This window comes from Eleginops maclovinus, chromosome 20 (assembly GCF_036324505.1).
Source record: "Eleginops maclovinus isolate JMC-PN-2008 ecotype Puerto Natales chromosome 20, JC_Emac_rtc_rv5, whole genome shotgun sequence".
Taxonomy (NCBI): Eukaryota; Metazoa; Chordata; class Actinopteri; order Perciformes; family Eleginopidae; genus Eleginops; species Eleginops maclovinus.
The window spans coordinates 30,874,716-30,889,715 of NC_086368.1; the positions used below are offsets into that span (position 1 = coordinate 30,874,716).

Below are 15,000 nucleotides of genomic sequence, written 5' to 3' on the forward strand. Positions count from 1 at the left end.
AGTAGAAGTACTCAGGTCTTGTACTTGAGTAAAGTAGAAGTACTCAGATCTTGTACTTGAGTAAAGTAGAAGTACTCAGGTCTTGTACTTGAGTAAAGTAGAAGTACTCAGGTCTTGTACTTGAGTAAAGTAGAAGTACTCAGGTCTTGTTCTTGAGTAAAGTAGAAGTACTCAGGTCTTGTACTTGAGTAAAGTAGAAGTACTCAGGTCTTGTTCTTGAGTAAAGTAGAAGTACTCAGATCTTGTACTTGAGTAAAGTAGAAGTACTCAGATCTTGTACTTGAGTAAAGTAGAAGTACCAGAGTGTAGGAATACTCTGTCACAGTGAAAGTATTCTAAATGTTCCTCCAGTGAAAGTAGAAAGTACTCTCCTCTAAATGTACTTAAAGTAGCGACAGTAAAAGTAGTCATTGTCTGATTGGTCCATTTCAGAATAATATCTCTGATATGTTTTATAATGATTGATCAGTAAAGTGTCTCAGAGCTGGTAAAGGTGCAGCTACTTTGAATGGCTTTGTATACTGCAGGGTAGCTGCTGGATTTACTGCAGGTGAACTACAGTCTGATTTAAGGGAGATTATATTTACCATCAGTAATCCAGATCTGTAAAGTAAATAAAGGGATAAAATAAAAGTAGTGGAGTAAAAGTACACAGAAGCATCCAATGTAAATACTCAACTAAAGTACAAGTACCTCATAATTGTACTTAAGTATTCAAGTAAATGTACTTAGTTACTTCACACCTCTGTAGTTAAGTAGTTAACCCCATTAAACCTCAGTAGTTAACTAGTGGAGGAGGCTGTAGTCTGGGGGCAGGAGTGACTGCTGGTTACCTGGGAGCCTGGAGACCAGCTGCTGCTAAGCAGGTCATCTTTATTAACCGACTCTGATCTTGAGAGTGTTTATGTCAGGTTAGCACGGCTAGCTTAGCATTAGCCGACTGACATCTTGAAGGAGTTTCATGTGTGTGCTGCGCGTGCGTTAGTTAACACCTACCCTCTGCATGACAGGCTCACGGCTGCCCTCGCGCGCAGCATGTCTCTCTGACAGGTAAGCAGAAAGATGAAGAAGTAGATCCTGGGACACACCTGAGCCTACAGCTGACCGCGGATCGATACCTGCTCGGATCCCAGGTTAAAGTCTGAGCTGCTTGTGACTTCTGACCGGACAGCGCTAGCTGTCACGGGGGAGGGGAGGAGATGTTTCAAAAGCTATATTCCCGGTTGTTGTCAACTGTCGTTCGGTTTAACAATTATTAGATAAAAAAATACTTAAATCTAACCAAACAGAAGGTAATCAGCTTCTTTATTTTTCTCAAAATCTTCATTTACTCTCGCGGAAAGCCTCCCCCTTTCTTGTGAAATAGAACCTTCCACAGGCGGTTCTGCGACAGGCCAATCAGAGAGCAGGAAAATATCCTCAGCCAATCACAGGCAAACAAATGGAAGTTCTATTTTTGAGCAGGTTCATTTAAGCAAACAACGACATTCAGCCAGCATGGTGACATTATTCAAGATATTCATTGTGCACAGTAAAGCATACAGTTACACACACACACACACACACACACACACACACACACACACACACACACACACACACACACACACATATATAAATTAAAGTATAAACAGCCAAAAGACAAAATCAGAAACTAAACTAACAAAGTATGTGTGCTAAACATGGCATGCATTTTGAACAAAATAACCCTATTTGTTGTTATTTATTTTTAATATTGATTAATAACAATGTTTTCAATGCAGCGTTCACCAAAAGCACAACATCATGCTCATTAGCATTTTAAACACAACCCTTCTGAAAACTCGTAATACAATAGTTGTCTCAGGTCAGTAATGACCGGGGGGGGGGGGGGGGGGGGGGGGGGGGTTTCATGGTGAAATCTGTGAGTGAAATATATTACCCTATCCACCTGCAGTGTGTGCAGTTAATGATCTCTGTGGATGAGTGTGCAGCCGTCATACAGTTTAACATAACAGTATAGATACATCATGTATCATACATGTGGTATTATGGGCTGGTGAACATGGAGAGCAGCTAGAGAGTTGGCAGACTCCAACATGTATAGGTTACACTGCAGACAGTTATAATCGCCACCTAAATCAGAATACCTGTGTTAGTGCCACAGAGGGGAGTGTGCCTCAGAGCCACAGACAGCTTAGTGTTCCTTAAGAAGCATGATGATAAGGTACTGCCGAATCCGTTGTTCTTCTTTTGGAATGTTTATCAAAACAACAACTCTATAAACACAAACAATATTGTTGTTAACTACTCTAATACAGAGACAGATTATAGGGTCTTTTAAAATCACCCAAAATGATCCAATTAAATGTTTACAGTAACTTCACTTTGCTGAATATAATTTAACAGAAGAGCATCTTTTTAAAATGGCAATGGAAGTTACGTTAGTTTACTGAAGTCAAGGAACAGAAAATCAACGTCATGGTTAAAATAACCAGTGGAGTTATGGGACTGAAGAATTGGATATCAGGTCTGGAGCTTTGGTCACACAATACCTTCCCTTCACCCACAGTGCTAATGTATGGAAACATCCTCTCAGTGAAAGTGTGTGTGAAGGTGTGTATGTGTGTGTTAGTGTCAGGATCAGAGAACGACAGCTTTCCTCTGTTCCAGTCCAGATTCACTCTGACCCTCTGGAGCTTCTTCTGCAGGAGAAGAGGAGTGAATGGATCTGATGGAGAACATGCTGAGTATTCACCTTCATAGAAACCTATCCTCCATAATCCAGACTTTATAACTCCCTTCCTCTGGACAGACTCTGCTAACACACCCAGTACCCAGACTGTACTGTCTGTAACCTGGACATCCCAGCTGTGAGTCCCTGAGGTAAAGCCCTCAGAGCCCAGGACAGAGGGGTACTGATCAAACCTCTCTGGATTATCAGGAAGTTCTGTCTCTCTCCTCTGCTCTCACTCTGGTCAGATCTACAGAGAGGATGAAGTCTGGAGCAGCAGTATTTGGGTCCAGGATGAGAGGAGAGTAGGACACCATGTCCTTCATCTTGCTCCAGATGTTGAAGCTGAGGTTGCCCAGGTGTTTGGCCTGGTCTATCAGAGCCCCTGAGGGCAGCTGTGGATCCTCCAGCAGGGGGCGCTGCAGCCTCTCCACTGCAGCCTTGTAGTTGTGCAGGAAGGAGACGTCTTCAGCTCTCAGCTCCTCCTCTGTGGCTCTGACTGTGTGTGAAAGAGCTGCTATCTCTCTGCTCACAGCCTCCATCTTCTCCTCCATCATCCTCTTCTTCTGCTCCTCTTCCTCCCCCAGTGCAGCCATCCTGGCCTCCTCTTCCTCTTCCAGAAACTGGTGAAGCTTCTTAAACTGCTCCTGAATCTGCAGCTCTGTGCGTCGGGCCTGGGCCTCCATGTGTCCTGCTGTCTGATCAAACTTCACTTTAACTTCTTCAAAGAGCTTCAGTTTCTCCTGTAAGGGCTGCAGAGACTTCTGGAGCTCCTCTTTGAGATCCTGAGCAGCTTCATCCACGGGTCTGAATCTGTGGTTGGTGTGTGTTCTTGAATCTCTGCAGACAAAAACACTGGCTGCCCCCAGGATAAATAAAGATTTCTGATATTCCGTTTCGCGTTTTGCTGCTCCGCTCCTAACCTTGTACCATGTGGAGTTCCGTAGCTTAGAGGCGTTGACTGTTGTGGTAAAAAATAAAAACAGCTCTTCTCTCCTCGCGACACAAAAACACCACTTATCTTTATTATTATTTATTATACAGAACAACCGCTGCAGGAGAACCCGGAGCAGGTAGGTGTTCCGTTAGCACGCCAGCTGCTGTTGGCAACACAACCATCTGTTTCTGTCGGGGAGCCGCTAGCATGCTAAATGCTGTTAGCAACACAACAGTGGGTTTCTGTCGGGAAGCCGTTAGCATGCTAGCTCCATGTAGCCCCTGGAGCTCTGAGATGCTTCACTGTCACTGATATGACTTCCTTTCAAAGGTTTAAAAAGGCTTTGTCTTGCTGCTGTTAACTGAACATTTTATTGATGAACTCCCAGCTACAAAACACTAAGTTTGTATGTGTTATTGCTGGTAAAATGTGTCAGTTCTCTCTCTGTGGGCACAGTGTGTATGTTTAGACTGGATCAACTGACATGTATTAATTCAAGACGAACCGTCTCGTTTTCAAGGGGTCCGAACATATGGTACCAACAGCAAGACAGTCACAAGTAAACAACAAACAAAACAGAATCACGTCACAACAAATAATTCTGATTCTGATTTGTAGAACCCCCTGCGATGGTTCATCTCAATGAGTTTATCCTACATTAATAAATGTCAGACCCTTTAATTCATGTTGATCCAGTTTAATGTTTTATAGAAAGGGTAGACTCGACCAGCTCTGCAGCAGAGGTTTGATTTGTCTCATGTGGCTGACTCACTGTTCTGAGATCGGTATGAGTACTTTATAATACAGATTCTGATTACTGATGGTAGATATAATCTCCCTTAAATCAGACTGTAGTTCACCTGCAGTAAATCCAGCAGCTACCCTGCAGTATACAAAGCATTCAAACTAGCTGCACCTTTACCAGCTCTGAGAACACTTTGACTGATCAATCATTATAAAACATATCAGAGATATTATTCTGAAATGGACCAATCAGACAATGACTACTTTTACTGTCGCTACTTTAAGTACATTTAGAGGAGAGTACTTTCTACTTTCACTGGAGGAACATTTAGAATACTTTCACTGTGACAGAGTATTCCTACACTCTGGTACTTCTACTTTACTCAAGTACAAGACCTGAGTACTTCTACTTTACTCAAGTACAAGATCCTGAGTACTTCTACTTTACTCAAGTACAAGATCTGAGTACTTCTACTTTACTCAAGTACAAGATCTGAGTACTTCTACTTTACTCAAGTACAAGACCTGAGTACTTCTACTTTACTCAAGTACAAGACCTGAGTACTTCTACTTTACTCAAGTACAAGACCTGAGTACTTCTACTTTACTCAAGTACAAGACCTGAGTACTTCTACTTTACTCAAGTACAAGACCTGAGTACTTCTACTTTACTCAAGTACAAGATCTGAGTACTTCTACTTTACTCAAGTACAAGATCTGAGTACTTCTACTTTACTCAAGTACAAGATTTGAGTACTTCTACTTTTACTCAAGTACAAGACCTGAGTACTTCTACTTTACTCAAGTACAAGACCTGAGTACTTCTACTTTACTCAAGTACAATATCTGAGTACTTCTACTTTACTCAAGTACAAGACCTGAGTACTTCTACTTTACTCAAGTACAAGATCTGAGTACTTCTACTTTACTCAAGTACAAGATCTGAGTACTTCTACTTTACTCAAGTACAAGATCTGAGTACTTCTACTTTACTCAAGTACAAGACCTGAGTACTTCTACTTTACTCAAGTACAAGACCTGAGTACTTCTACTTTACTCAAGTACAAGACCTGAGTACTTCTACTTTACTCAAGTACAAGATCTGAGTACTTCTACTTTACTCAAGTACAAGACCTGAGTACTTCTACTTTTACTTAAGTACAAGACCTGAGTACTTCTACTTTTACTGTCACTACTTTAAGTACATTTTGATGAGAATACTTTGATGCTATGACTTGTTGCAGAGTATTCCTACACTGTGGTACTTGGTGTCTCCAGGTGTGTCCAGGTGTCTCTGGTGGGACAGTATGAGCTCTAAAGGCGGCGGCACGGCCCTGACTCGCCGTAACTACAGACTGGCTTCAGACACAGACAAACCCAGAGCTACAGGTGAGAAATACTGTGTACAGGTCATACACAACATCAAAGACACATTCTGGATGTATTTCTAACACAAGTGTCAACAGGAAGTCACCTGTGTTTTTGTACCTTCCATCTTTTAGTTCATTTAAAGCTCATGAAGCTCTTTTAGACTCAGGTCGTTTCTGGTTGTCTCTGTCAGGCATTGTGAACGAGAAGCTGCTGAGTGACTACCTGCACCATGTGTTCCCCTCCTCCACCAATCAGGGACCTGCTCTGGCCTCGCTCAGGTAACTCCGCCCCCTCCTCTCAATACACCTGTGATTGAACCTGCTATGACAGGAAGTGTGTCTGATGGCAAAAAAAAAACTAAGTGAGAACTAAGAGTGCAGCGTTTGAAAAATAAAATACATCCTAAAAGTTTGACTGGAAAATATCGCACAACAGTGTCAGTGAAAGCAGGGAAATAAAATAAATCTATGTTTATAAAGTTAGATTTCAAAAGACGGAAATAGAACCCGACTTCAAACACAGCGACAACGTTTGTGGAAACAGCAGCAGCTTGTAGAAGGACTCCACATATCGCTCAACATTTGAGAGGAACCGCTGAAGTATGAAACATCTTAATGTCCTTAGTGGAAAGGTAAACGAAACCAGTCAGAGAAACAAAGTGTTGAGCAACTCGGTACCAGCTGGTGAAAGAGTGTGTGTGTGTGTGTGTGTGTGTGTGTGTGTGAGTGATATACCCTGACCTCCTTCAGCCAGACAGATTCATGTTACCCCCAGCCTCTCTATACATAGACACACACAGCGTCAGTGACTCTCCTCTGGTGAACAGCAGCTGCCTGGAGTTGGGATTAAAGTTAAAGTTTGATTTAAAAAATATAATTTAATACAAATAATTACTGTTTATATTTTCGGGAGTTTTTCAGTAAAAAGTGCAAAAGCCAAAAAAAGAAACCTCCAACAATATGTTCGATAAAAAGATGCATCCTTTATGTTGTCACAGCGGCACTGTTAACGGTCAGTACGTGTGAATGTAAATGTAACCCCCCCTGCAGGAAGCCTCTGGGTTTCCAGGACCTCGGGGCTCACCTGGAGAGGTTGCTGTCTGAAGGAGAGCCAGCGGAGCAGAGCCGAGGTAAAGAGAGAGAGTTTCACACACACCTTTTTTGTGGAGAGAACCGGCTGAAATATGGGTTTGAATAAACATTAGAAGATGTTTATGTGTGTGTGTGTGTGTGTGTGTGTGTGTGTGTGTGTGTGTGTGTGTGTGTGTGTGTGTGTGTGTGTGTGTGTGTGTGTGTGTGTGTGTGTGTGTGTGTGTGTGTGTGTGTGTGTGTGTGTGCGCGCAGATGAAGCTGTTGAGGGACGCCTCGGCCCTCAGCCCGTCGTCTTGGATCACACCAGCGGCTTCGAGGGGCTTCTGTTCGTAGACGATGACCTGCTGGGGGTAACTATTACTATCATTACTTATTTGAATTAGTTTCAGAATTTATATCTTTTTATTTTAAGTTTCATTTATTTGTAATTTATATTATCTCTGTTTATAGACGATGACTTGCTGAGGTTATTATGAATTAACAAACACAAAGTTCTGTTTCTGAATTCAAAATAATGGAACAGAATTGAAGGCTGTTTTTTTTAGGTTCCAAAAGTGTTTTATATAATTATGAAATACACTGCCTGTCCAAAAGACAGGTCCCCCTCTGATATCCGTTGCTGTACTGCACACATTCTCTGTGGCATCGTTTCCCCGAGCTTCTGCAACGTCTCAACATTTATTTCTGTCATTATTTTTGATCTTGTGTTGATGACGGGAGATTCAGACCACTGATCAAAGTCTCCTCCAGCACATCCCAAAGACTCTCAATGGGTTCAGGTCTGGACTCTGGGGGGGCCGATCCATGTGTGAAATGATGTCTCATGCTCCCTGAACCACTCTCTCACAGTCTGAGCCCGATGGATCCTGGCATTGTCCTCTTGGAACATGCCCGCTCCATCAGGGAGAAGAGATCCACTGATGGAATAACCTGTCCTTCAGGATATTCAGGGAGTCAGCTGACCTCATTCTTTGGGGACGTTGCTGAACCTAGACCAGACCAGCTGCAGCAGCCCCAGATCATAGCCCTGCCCCCCCAGGCTGGGGACCTCTCTTTTGGCCGGGCAGTGTATGTTAAATATAGTGAGACTTTAAGACACTGCAATATTGGATGTTGTATTCATGGTTCCAGGTCATCGGCCACAGCAACTTCAGCTCCATCAGAGCCACCACCTGCGTCTACAAAGGTAAGCCTCTCACACACACACCTACACACCAGGGTTTCCGCTAGGATTTTTTCTTGCCGGTCAATTGTCCGGAAATAATTTATTTCACCGGACACTTTCGAAACCTACCGGTCACGTTTCAATAACAGATGTTACAAAAGCAACTATAATGTTAACACGTTTTAGTCCTTGCCCCCGGCGGTCGGTGCATGCCGCTGAACCACGGCGCTCTGGAGAGAGGGATCAGGTTTGAGAGGTTCTGTAAATCAATCTGCCTTCATAGGACAAAAGCAACACCATCATCGACCCGCCGCAGTCCCCCGCTGCTGTGGTTGTGAGCGGCGTTGGGGAGAAAATCAGCAAAGTAATCGGGGATGTCATGACGCAGCGCCAGTACTGTAGCTGTCAAAACACTAATGCCTGGGAGAGCCTGCGTTACCTCAGTATGAGCATTATCACCGGACATGTTGACCGCCAGCTTCTGAATTTACCCGTTAGTACACATTTTACCAGCTGGAAACCGTATTTACCGGCTAACGGAAACCCAGACACACACCTGTCCCAGTGACATCATCCCACAACACAGTTTGATGTGTGTGTGTGTGTGTGTGTGTGTGTGTGTGTGTGTGTGTGTGTGTGTGTGTGTGTGTGTGTGTGTGTGTGTGTGTGTGTGTGTGTGTGTGTGTGTGTGTGTGTGTGTGTGTGTGTGTGTGTGTGTGTGTGTGTGTGTGTGTGTGTGTGTGTGTGTGTGTGTGTGTGCGCAGGGAAGTGGGCCTACGAGGTCCTGATCTCCTCTCAGGGTCTGATGCAGATTGGCTGGTGCACTCTCAACTGTCGCTTCAACCAGGAGGTACACATACACACACACACACACACACACACACACACACACACACACACACACACACACACACACACACACACACACTCAGATGTCGTAGGTTCCACCAGCTGGTACCCAGTTGCTCAACACTTTGTTTTTCTGGGATTTAAATCCTGGGAACCTGAAGGTGGCGCTAGAGAGGAAGTGACCTCATCCCCAGGGGAACGTCTCCTCAGAGACAGAAAGGACGCTGTAACTGTTTTTACATTTTATTTGAGCAATTCCACTGAATTCTGATATTGCACAGTTTCTGCTCGTCTCTGAGAGCAGCTCCAACACGTTTCTGTGGAGGACAGTTCTGATTCTAGGACAGCGGGAGATTTAAAGAGCCAGCAGCAGAGGATCTGGCAGGCAGGGGACACACACCTTCAGGAGGTTAAGAAAAAACAGAACATTACTGTGTGTGTGTGTGTGTGTGTGTGTGTGTGTGTGTGTGTGTGTGTGTGTGTGTGTGTGTGTGTGTGTGTGTGTGTGTGTGTGTGTGTGTGTGTGTGTGTGTGTGTGTGTGTGTGTGTGTGTGTGTGTGTGTGTGTGTGTGTGTGTGTGTGTAGGAGGGAGTAGGTGACACCCCGGACTCGTATGCGTACGACGGGAACAGAGTGAGGAAGTGGAACGTGACGACCACAAACTACGGGAAGGTGAAGTTACATCAGAGAGGGAGCTGGTGTTTAGAGCTCAGAGAAGAAGGGTTTTAATTACTCTGTCTGTCTGTCTGTCTGTCTGTCTGTCTGTCTGTCTGTCTGTCTCTCTTGCTCTGTCGCTCCCTCTGTCTGTCTGTCTCTCTCTCTCTGTCGCTCCCTCTGTCTCTCTCTCGCTGTCTCGCTCCCTCTGTCTGTCTCTGTCTGTCTCTCGGTCTCTCTGTCTCTATCTGTCTCTCTCTCTGTCTCTGTCTGTCTCTCGGTCTCTCTGTCTCTATCTGTCTCTCCCTCTGTCTCTGTCTCTCTCTCTCTGTCGCTCCCTCTGTCTGTCTGTCTGTCTGTCTGTCTGTCTCTCTCTCTCTCTCTCTCTGTCGCTCCCTCTGTCTCTCTCTCGCTGTCTTGCTCCCTCTGTCTGTCTCTGTGTCTCTCTATCTGTCTCGCTCTCTGTCTCTATCTGTCTCTCTATCTGTCTCTCTCTCGGTCTCTGTCTCCCTCTGTCTCTCTATCTGTCTCGCTCTCTGTCTCTATCTGTCTCTCTATCTGTCTCTCTCTCGGTCTCTCTGTCTCTATCTGTCTCTCTATCTGTCTCTCCCTCTGTCTCTCTATCTGTGTCTCCCTCTGTCTCTCCCTCGGTCTCTCTGTCTCTCTGTGTGTCTTCAGTCGTGGGCTGCGGGAGACATCGTCAGCTGTCTGATCGACCTCGACGAGGGAACCATCACCTTCTGCCTGTGAGCGAAACACTAAACACTACACACACATTTAACATATGCAATACCGACAACATTTGAGACTTCAATTAGGAGTGTGTGTGTGTGTGTGTGTGTGTGTGTGTGTGTGTGTGTGTGTGTGTGTGTGTGTGTGTGTGTGTGTGTGTGTGTGTGTGTGTGTGTCAGGAACGGCCAGTCTCTGGGAACAGCGTTTACCAACATAAAGACGGGTCCCGGCGTGGCGTACTTCCCGGCCATCAGCCTCTCCTTCAAAGAGTCGGTGGCCTTTAACTTCGGCAGCAGACCGCTCCGATATCCTTCTTCTGATACAGTATTTGTTAGTCTTATCAGAATAAAAGAACATTTGAAGCTATTGTTTGTTTGCTAAATTACAGTCAATTGTAACTGGTACAAGTGGCCAGTTTAGGTTTTCAAAATAAAGGTTCAGTGTTTCAGTAGGTGGCGGTTTCTGCACTTCTGTTTTGGAAACTGCCACCTACTTCCTTTTCAGACTTCACTTTTATTTTGAAAAGCTATGCTGGCACCAGTTACAATTTACTTTTATTTTGAAAACAAACACTAGCTTACTTGCTCGCTGCACTTTTATTTTGAAAAGAAAATAACAGCTTCAACTTTTATTTTGAAAATGCTACATGCCATCTCGGAGCTGTTTAAACTGGACTTTTATTCTGAAAACAGAAATCATTATCCTGTGTCTGTGTACCCTGCACAACTATTTTGAAGGTAGACCCTGTGAACTCTGGTTCCTGTTGGGTGTGTTTCTCTTTAACCGGAGTGTGATCACGTATCCTGTGGAGGGTTACCTGCCCCTGCAGAACCCCCCCACCTCAGACCTGCTGAAGGCTCACAAGCTGCTGGGATTCATCAAGAACGTCCTCTCCACCGCCATCGACACACAGGTAGGAGCCCCCACCTGAGGGACTGCCTCATGTCCCATCATAGGAGCAAAGGAACACAAGGACTATGGATTTAATACTACATATCATATCTTACAGCTGGTTGGGTTTTGGTGTTTTAGTGTAAAAGTCAAAACATATTGTCACCCCAAAAACTACAATTCCCATGATGCAACTCTTCACATTAATAATATTTTACTTTGTTTCAAATAATATTCTGTCCATCATTTCCCGTTTCTGAGTCTTCCTTCATGTTACTGTGTGTGTGTGTGTGTGTGTGTGTGTGTGTGTGTGTGTGTGTGTGTGTGTGTGTGTGTGTGTGTGTGTGTGTGTGTGTGTGTGTGTGTGTGTGTGTGTGTGTGTGTGTGTGTGTGTGTGTGTGTGTGTGTGTGTGTGTGTGAAGGAGGAGCGTCTGGTGGAGAAGGACTTTGCAAGTTGGAGGCTACACGGAGAGCCGACCATCCTCATCACTCTGGCTCACATCTTCAACCACTTCGCTCCACTCATGGTGAGCAGCTCCATCTTTCTGTTGGTCAGAGACGTGTGTGTGAAGAGTGTGTGAAGAGTGTTTGTGAAGAGTGTGTGAAGAGTGTGTGAATAGTGTTTGTGATGAGGAACAAAGTTCATGTGCTCAGACATCGGAGAAAAACAAAATCTAACTCTGATTTTAATTCATTAAAAGTGTTAAAATAACCAAAAAAGAAACCCAGCATCTTAAATACTCTGTAATAATAATAATAATAATAATAATAATAATGTACACAATATGTCTTATTTATAACTTTCACAATGTTATGGATGTTGTGCAGAAAGTGTGAAAGCATCACGGCGTCTTTGGCTCCCTCCGGTGGTTAGAACATGAACAGCGCTCAGCCTGACTGCTGGTATTTCTTACAGTGTAAGGTGTGTTCTTACAGTGTAATGTGTATCTTACAGTGTAAGGTGTACCTGGTGGAGGACGTGCTGATGAACTTCCTGTTGGGGATCCTGGAGGGCGGGGGCTCTGTGGATGAACACCCCCTCATCCAGCAGCTCCTTGATCTGTTCTGGCTGCTGATGGAGGTAAAAAACCTTAAAGGTCTTTATTTCCATCATATTTGACAGTTCTATTTTAACGTTTTTGATACTGTTTCCCCTGTCTGTCTCCCCCCTGTCTGTCTCTCCCCTATCGGTCTGTCTGTCTGTCTGTGTCCCCCCTGTCTGTCCCCCCTGCAGGACTATGAGGTGAGTGAGTGTCTGAAGCAGCTGATGATGTCTCTGCTCAGAGCTTACCGCTTCTCCCCCATCATCCCCGACCTCGGCTTCCAGGTAACTAACACACACACACACACACACACACACACACACACACACACACACACACACACACACACACACACACACACACACACACACACACACCTGAAGATATAACTCACACTCTTCTGACTTTTTCTCTGAATTTTTACTTTAAAAATGATCTTTTAATCTCCGTGTACAAAAATACAGAGTATACAGTTTGATGAATATATTCAAATGTGAGTGTGTGTTGTGTTTCAGATCCACTACCTGCGTCTCACCACGGCTGTCCTGAACCACGAGAAGTCCAGGAAGTACCTGCTCAACAACGTCCTATATCCTCCGTATACTGCAGTTATATTATACTGCGGTTTCAGAGCAATACCATAGTAGTATTGTATGTGATGTGTACTGCAGTAGTACTCAGAGCGGTGTGTACTGCAGTAGTACTTCAGAGCTGTGTGTACTGCAGTAGTACTCAGAGTGGTGTGTACTGCAGTAGTACTTCAGAGCTGTGTGTACTGCAGTAGTACTCAGAGCTGTGTGTACTGCAGTAGTACTCAGAGCGGTGTGTACTGCAGTAGTACTCAGAGCTGTGTGTACTGCAGTAGTACTCAGAGCGGTGTGTACTGCAGTAGTACTTCAGAGCGGTGTGTACTGCAGTAGTACTTCAGAGCTGTGTGTACTGCAGTAGTACTTCAGAGCTGTGTGTACTGCAGTAGTACTTCAGAGCTGTGTGTACTGCAGTAGTACTTCAGAGCTGTGTGTACTGCAGTAGTACTTCAGAGCGGTGTGTACTGCAGTAGTACTTCAGAGCTGTGTGTACTGCAGTAATACTTCAGAGCTGTGTGTACTGCAGTAGTACTCAGAGCTGTGTGTACTGCAGTAATACTTCAGAGCGGTGTGTACTGCAGTAGTACTTCAGAGCGGTGTGTACTGCAGTAGTACTTCAGAGCTGTGTGTACTGCAGTAGTACTTCAGAGCTGTGTGTACTGCAGTAGTACTTCAGAGCGGTGTGTACTGCAGTAGTACTTCAGAGCTGTGTGTACTGCAGTAGTACTTCAGAGCTGTGTGTACTGCAGTAGTACTTCAGAGCTGTGTGTACTGCAGTAGTACTTCAGAGCGGTGTGTACTGCAGTAGTACTTCAGAGCTGTGTGTACTGCAGTAGTACTTCAGAGCTGTGTGTACTGCAGTAGTACTTCAGAGCGGTGTGTACTGCAGTAGTACTTCAGAGCGGTGTTGTCCCTAACAGAAGGTCACGTTCGACGTGCTTCGCTCCGTGGTCTTCTTCTACATCAAGACTCCTCTGAGGGTTAAGGAGGCCGGGCTGGAGGAGCTGATCCCAACCACCTGGTGGCCCACACACTTCGACAAGGAGGTAACACACGCAGGCACACGTTGAAATCAAACCAGAAACAGGTTTATTGCCGGTGAGGTGAATCTCTGTGCCGTGAGAGGAGTGAATATTTTGAAGATGTTTTTGTAATTTCTTTATTCATTGTTATTCATGAATCCCCTCTCAGGGTAAAGATGAGCGCGAGCCGAGCGATGAAAGTGCCGACGAGCGTTTGAGGCGACGAGCGTACGAGAGAGGCTGCCAGAGACTGAAGAAGAGGATCGAAGGTGACTTTATTACTATATTTAATTTAAGATCATGCATTCTTTCAGTTTAATTATCAGGATATAAATTCTAAAACATATTAAATATCAAATATGAACTCTGATGTTTGCACACCACCTGGATTTAAAACACATCAGTATTTAGATCTAATGTAAACTCAATTATAAACATGTGTTTCTCTCAAAATGAACAATACATTGGAGTTATTTTGTTTGAATGTTTGAATCAGAAAGACCATAATTGTTGTGAAGAATAAGAGTATGTCTTTATTCCTCTCAGTGGTGGAGGAGTTGCAGGTTCAGATCCTGAAGCTGCTGCTCAACAACAAAGACAAAACCACAGTACGTTCACTCAAGATGATATTCTAATATTCATGTTAACCATTATATATGATCTAATACTGTGTGTGTGTGTGTGTGTGTGTGTGTGTGTGTGTGTGTGTGTGTGTGTGTGTGTGTGTGTGTGTGTGTGTGTGTGTGTGTGTGTGTGTGTGTGTGTGTGTGTGTGTGTGTGTGTGTGTGTGTGTGTGTGTGTGTTTCAGGGGGAAGCCTCCCGTTACATCTTCCTCAACAAGTTCAGGAAGTTCCTGCAGGAGAACGCCAGCAACAGAGGGGTGAGTCCTGCTGTCTGACTGTTATCAAACACTACACACACACACTCTCTCTCTGACAGTATTAGTGTGTGTGTGTGTGTGTGTGTCCGTCCTGCAGCACCCCACGGCTCTGTGTCCTCCGGAGTACATGGTGTGTTTCCTGCACCGCCTCATCACCGCCGTCAGGATGAGCTGGGACGAAGGCCGGCGCCAGAGCTGCACCAGCAGCGAGGGTACAGTCGTTGTTGTTGTTGTTGTTGTTGTTGTTGTTATTGTAGTATTGTTGTTGTTGTTATAGTGTTGTTGTTATTATTGTTGTTATTATTATTGTTGTTGTTATAG

The 15,000-nt window shown here is 44.5% G+C and overlaps 3 protein-coding genes and 1 pseudogene across 3 annotated transcripts in view; 1 reads left to right on the forward strand and 3 right to left on the reverse strand.

Moving 5' to 3' along the window:
- The window catches only part of aldh4a1 (aldehyde dehydrogenase 4 family, member A1), a 12,727-nt gene extending 11,366 nt beyond the window's left edge, over positions 1 to 1,361 (reverse strand). Inside the window, exon 1 of the mRNA XM_063910966.1 lies at positions 997 to 1,361. Coding sequence (XP_063767036.1) covers positions 997 to 1,037 — 41 coding nt within the window. The 5' untranslated portion in view covers positions 1,038 to 1,361. The remainder of the gene's footprint in view (positions 1 to 996) is intronic.
- The window catches only part of LOC134882942 (52 kDa repressor of the inhibitor of the protein kinase-like), a 439,430-nt gene that overhangs the window by 13,487 nt on the left and 410,943 nt on the right, over positions 1 to 15,000 (reverse strand). The gene's annotated exons all lie outside the window — the stretch shown is intronic.
- Positions 1,976 to 3,646, reverse strand: LOC134882248 (E3 ubiquitin-protein ligase TRIM39-like; annotated as a pseudogene).
- The window catches only part of LOC134882930 (E3 ubiquitin-protein ligase RNF123), a 72,892-nt gene continuing 61,594 nt past the window's right edge, over positions 3,703 to 15,000 (forward strand). Inside the window, 20 exon segments of the mRNA XM_063910961.1 lie at positions 3,703 to 3,786; positions 5,639 to 5,783; positions 5,956 to 6,043; positions 6,815 to 6,894; positions 7,109 to 7,206; positions 7,988 to 8,042; positions 8,786 to 8,871; positions 9,456 to 9,542; positions 10,203 to 10,270; positions 10,436 to 10,561; positions 11,055 to 11,169; positions 11,570 to 11,674; positions 12,103 to 12,228; positions 12,382 to 12,474; positions 12,706 to 12,774; positions 13,701 to 13,823; positions 13,969 to 14,068; positions 14,346 to 14,407; positions 14,608 to 14,679; positions 14,777 to 14,891. Coding sequence (XP_063767031.1) covers positions 5,702 to 5,783; positions 5,956 to 6,043; positions 6,815 to 6,894; positions 7,109 to 7,206; positions 7,988 to 8,042; positions 8,786 to 8,871; positions 9,456 to 9,542; positions 10,203 to 10,270; positions 10,436 to 10,561; positions 11,055 to 11,169; positions 11,570 to 11,674; positions 12,103 to 12,228; positions 12,382 to 12,474; positions 12,706 to 12,774; positions 13,701 to 13,823; positions 13,969 to 14,068; positions 14,346 to 14,407; positions 14,608 to 14,679; positions 14,777 to 14,891 — 1,750 coding nt within the window. The 5' untranslated portion in view covers positions 3,703 to 3,786; positions 5,639 to 5,701.